Source organism: Rhinopithecus roxellana, chromosome 6, assembly GCF_007565055.1.
Source record: "Rhinopithecus roxellana isolate Shanxi Qingling chromosome 6, ASM756505v1, whole genome shotgun sequence".
Classification (NCBI taxonomy): Eukaryota; Metazoa; Chordata; class Mammalia; order Primates; family Cercopithecidae; genus Rhinopithecus; species Rhinopithecus roxellana.
This window is the reverse complement of record NC_044554.1, coordinates 49,893,757-49,898,570: the sequence shown is the minus strand read 5'-3', so window position 1 is coordinate 49,898,570 and position 4,814 is coordinate 49,893,757. Positions and strand designations below refer to the sequence as shown.

At 39.8% G+C, this 4,814-nt stretch overlaps 1 protein-coding gene across 1 annotated transcript; it reads right to left on the bottom strand.

The window, feature by feature from the left end:
- Window positions 1-986: 986 nt before the first annotated feature.
- LOC104674946 (olfactory receptor 9A2) lies at window positions 987-1,956 on the bottom strand. Its single transcript, XM_030931929.1, has one exon. The coding sequence runs from the start codon at window positions 1,806-1,808 to the stop codon at window positions 987-989; it is 822 nt and encodes a 273-aa protein (XP_030787789.1). The 5' UTR covers window positions 1,809-1,956.
- Window positions 1,957-4,814: the final 2,858 nt, after the last annotated feature.

Genomic DNA, 4,814 nt, shown 5'->3' with positions numbered 1-4,814 from the left:
GAGAATCAAAAGACATTATAAAGTTTGAAGACTAGATCTGGATACAGTCTGAACAGACATCGTTGTTTTAAACAGCCATAAGATACAGGATGCTCTCTAGAATTAGTCATTTAGTTCTTATTTGCCCCTGTCCCTCTACTCACCACAAAGAAGGTCAGTGAAAGGAATATGCTGAAGCTTAGCAAAAATAACTTTTCCCCCATTTTTATCCTCAAATATTTTTATCTTCTTTACACCACAAATATCTGCTGAATGAGAAGCATTCCAATCCTCATATCACCACTCTAGACCGGTTCTGTGACAAAACATAAACAGCGTTACACTTCCTTTCCAGTATCAATGGGGCAGAGAGAAAAAGCCTTAGAATACCTAAAATGCATGTAGCCATTTTGTCAAAAAATTGCACAAAAATATAGGGAAGGACTATATTCCTTCCTATGATGTGACGTGATGACCACGTTTCCCATTAATGTCACTAAATAGAAGAAAAAGAACATAGCAAAAAAAAGAACATAGCAACAGTTGATGAAGGACCAAAGTGAGCATCTATACCTTTGTACTCTGATTAGGACAACTCTCTCAGTCCACCTCCCTCCACACTTCCTCCCTTCCCCAGAAAATACATTTTCAGAGATGGACTATAAGGAAATGAATTGGGCTAATAGAACTCTTACAAAAATGTCTGCATTTCCTTTCTCTAGTCCCTCCCAAATCACAAGAATATGTTCAACAGTGGAAACAGGCAGGAACTAAGGCTATGAGATTCTCCCAGGCAGACAATGGACTTCATTATTACCAGCCTAATCTACTTCCATGGTGTGATGGCAAATTGTACACACTCTTTGATTTTTGTAATGATGATAAGAGAAAAGAGGAGTTAGAATTTTCTAGGTGACTTAATAATTAACCGTAAGGTTTGTACCACCTAAAACTGACTTAGAGAACAGCTAATCTTTGAGGAGTTAACAGCAGCATTTCACTCCATCTCAGAGGGCCTCTTTGACTTTGTCATTCCAAAGAGTAAAGAGGAAAGGGTTCAGGAAGGGGGTTAACACAGAAACCAACAGGGGAAATACCTTATTGTACTCGAGTCCCTGTGTTTGCTTGGGTTTCACATAGAGAAACAAGCAGCTGCTATAGCCGATTATAACACAGGTGAAGAGGGAGGCACAAGTGGAGAAGGCTTTCCTCCAGCCAGAGGCTGACGGGATCTTGAGGATGGTGGAGATGATGTAGGTATAGGAGACAATTGTAGGGATTGACGAACCAATGAGATTAAAAATAGCCATTAAGAAAAGGATAAACTCTGTGAAAAGAGTGTTGTCACAGGACAGTTTGAGCAATTGCCCTCGGTCACAGTAAAAATGGTCTAACGAATTTGATTTGCAGAAGGTAAACTGAAATGTGGCATAGACCAGCCAGATTTCAGAAAGAAATCCAAATACCCATGACACTATTACCACCCAAATACAGGTACTGCTGTTCATAATGATGTTGTATCTTAAAGGATTACACACAGCCACGTAACGGTCCACAGCCATCACTCCAAGTAATGCAAACTCTGTGGTCCCTACAGCAAGGCAGAGGAAAAGTTGAGCAATACATGTAGACAAAGATACTGTCTGCATCTCAGGGAGCAGCAATCCCCAAAGCATCATGGGGATGATTATGGTTGTGACCAGGATCTCCAGGGCAGAGAGGTGGCCGAGGAAGAAATATATGGGGGACTGCAGACATTTCTCCACACAGATAATCACGATGATGACCACGTTTCCCATTAATGTCACTAAATAGAAGAAAAAGAGCATAGCAAAAAGAATGTGGTGTAGTCCTTGGGACCCAGGGAAGCCTAGAAGGTGGAATTCCTGGCACTAGAGTGGCTGTCCATCATTTAGTCCTTCATTCTGCTTCTTTTGAAGCACAGAGATTAAAAGAGAAGTGGCATTGCTCCACATGGTCCTGCTCTCAAGAGAGAAGGAAGACAGATTAGGATAAGAAACTACTTCCAACCTGAGAATCAGGTGACATGTCCCTGCTACTGTGTTCGGCACATACATAGCTTGAGGTACATGTTGTCACCCAAGTCTACAAGTGAGGCTCTCATTTCCCTGTATAAGCAGCCCCCTGGAATGGGGGAAGACATCTTTTTCTACTGGTGGTGAAATACCTTCCTTGCCTTTTTCCCCATGGAAAGATGTACCTTCTCTCAGAGGGCAGAGGCTAAAACCTTTTAAATAGGCCCTTTTTGAAGGTGAGTCAATCAGGTCCCTCCAGTCCTAGAGCTGTCCTACTTTCTCTTAGGTTAACTGTGCCAGACGACATAAAGGCATTTTATATGATGTTCAAAGGATGAGAGCTTTAAACCCCAGCTCTCATCTGTAACGGTAATGCATAGACCCACTTTTGGGGCCCGCAGAAAGGAGGCAGAGGATGTAAGACCAACATCTCTGCTGTTCCAGATTTTAAAATCTCCATTTTACAGAGCAGCAAGATCTCTAAATGAGAACTCTGGAGCTTGGGATAATTTCCCAGAACAGATCCATTCTTCTCTAATTCCATTTTCCTTCCAAAGTTGTGGGAGGAAGGAAAGATGGCACCTGGCACAGATAAGGAATAGATCTGGGACCGCCAGCTGTTAAGGATGCCTGGCTCTCTGCCTGTTGCTTCATCCCATTATTCAAATGTCACCCCTTCCAAAGACTTTTTCTAATCACTCTGCCAAAAACAGAAAAGACACACTCATTTTTGGACTTCCGTTTTTTTCATAACGGTTGTTATTACCTTGTATTATGTCTAATTATTCACTCCTTCATTTAACAATAAACAAATGTAGTCATGAACAGGACAAAGAAAATTCCATGCCTTGTGGAGTTTATAATCAAGGAAGAGGTGGGGGCTAGACCCCACACAAGACACATAAGTAAAATATGTAATAGTTTAGTTTATTTATCATGCCACAGGGAAAAAAATTAAGCAAGAAAGAGGGAGAGGAAATTTAAGTTTATTTATTATTTATCTACGACACTAAAATATAAACTCCATGAGGGCTAGGACATATCTTCACTGTTGTATTCTGAAGCTGGCACATAAAACTTACATACAAAAATTAAACAGTTGTATATTATATGTATCTCTCTATATCTTTTATATAGATATAGAGAGATACATATATATCTCTATATCTTTTATATGCATCTCTGTATCTTTTATATATAAAGATCTCTATATCTTTTATATAGATATAGAGATATGTATAGAGAGATATATATTAGAGATATACAGATATAGATACATATATTATATTATATATAGATATATAGATTATATAACAGATATAGCTATAGATATAATTTATATAGATAATATATAGATATAAATTTATATAGTTATAGAGATATATATTATCTGAAATAAATATATCACAGATATATCTTATATATTAAATTATGCATTTTTAATTTATCACAAGGTAACCCAACTAATAGCTATGTGAGTCAAGATTTGAACTTAGGTCTGTCAGATTTCATCACTCACACAGCTAACTACCACACCTTATATTTTTTATTTTATCTTATTTATATAAGATATATGAAATAAGATACATGAAATATATCTTATATAAATATACATAACATATATATTTTATTTATAAGATATTTAAATACATAAGATATATATATCATATATGTAAAATAAGTAGTGCTGACAAATTTCGCTAGATGAGGTATGGATGGATGGATGGATAATATATGATTAAATAATACTTGTTCTGGCCAGGGCAGGTTGGGCCACATCCCTTCAATCCTACTCTGGTTGGTTTTCCTTCCTGCCTCACATTACCATTTTCCCTCCTGCCCTTCCTTTGCTTAGGTAACCCCCTCCCTGTCTATGTCACTGTTTTACTAATGGTTAAAAAAGCTTCAGGGACAGAATTGATGGGAAAGCTCAGTGTTCTGCTTTTCCACAACCTCTGCATAACCAGCACGAGACAAAGAAACATGAGTGAGAAGGACACCGACTGTCAGGGAGCTGTGACTGTCTCTAGCATTGGGTCCGAGAGGGGCCGGAAGTGCTCTCTGCTATGCAGGAAAGATCTGGAGATGAGTCTATACACTGTACTGCCCACACTTCAAGATCTGGGTGACTTTGTTCTAGAAGGTTGGCAGGCCCAGAACATCCCACCCTAAACTGCTCTTACCCTCTCCTTCATAGAGGAGACCCCTTGGAAAGACACTCACCTCTATGGAGGGGCTTGGCCACCCCTTCTGGTGTTCTCTAGGGCTCTGCTGAGTCTCCCTCCTGTCCTGCTAGTGCTAGGCCATGCACAGGGGCCAGAGCAAGTTGCTGCCATCCCCACTCATGGTGAAGAAGGAAACTGTCCTCGCAGGGGAGCTTAGAAAAAAGCCCAGAAATAAGTGCTGTGCAAAGTTGAGGGTCCTCTCTCTCTCCCCTCCCCTCCACTTCCTTTCTTCCCAAGGGTACTTAGTCACCGAGTTATCACTTCTTAATTAGCCCATGTTCAGGGAGTCCCCAGGAAATGAGTCTAGTGGGAGCAGAACAAACTTTAAGTCATTCCCATTTTTGACCAATGAAGTTTTAGAACGTTTGATAGTTTTTGTTTGGCTGGAAAACCTGAAATCTTACCAATCAGGGACTTCTTAATACTGGGACTGCCTTCCTGCAAAGCCTCAGGTTTAGGTTTCCAGATGTCTCAGATGCTAAATAGTCAACTCCCTCTGCCCTTTATCTTAGATTTTTCTCACGTTTCTCTGGTTATTCGGAGCCTAAATCAACCCTCTTCCCCCAATAGGAGA

What these genes read in the sequence shown, in the direction of transcription:
- LOC104674946 (XM_030931929.1), bottom strand. Translation starts at nt 1,808, where the DNA reads ATGCTCTTTTTCTTCTATTTAGTGACATTAATGGGAAACGTGGTCATC.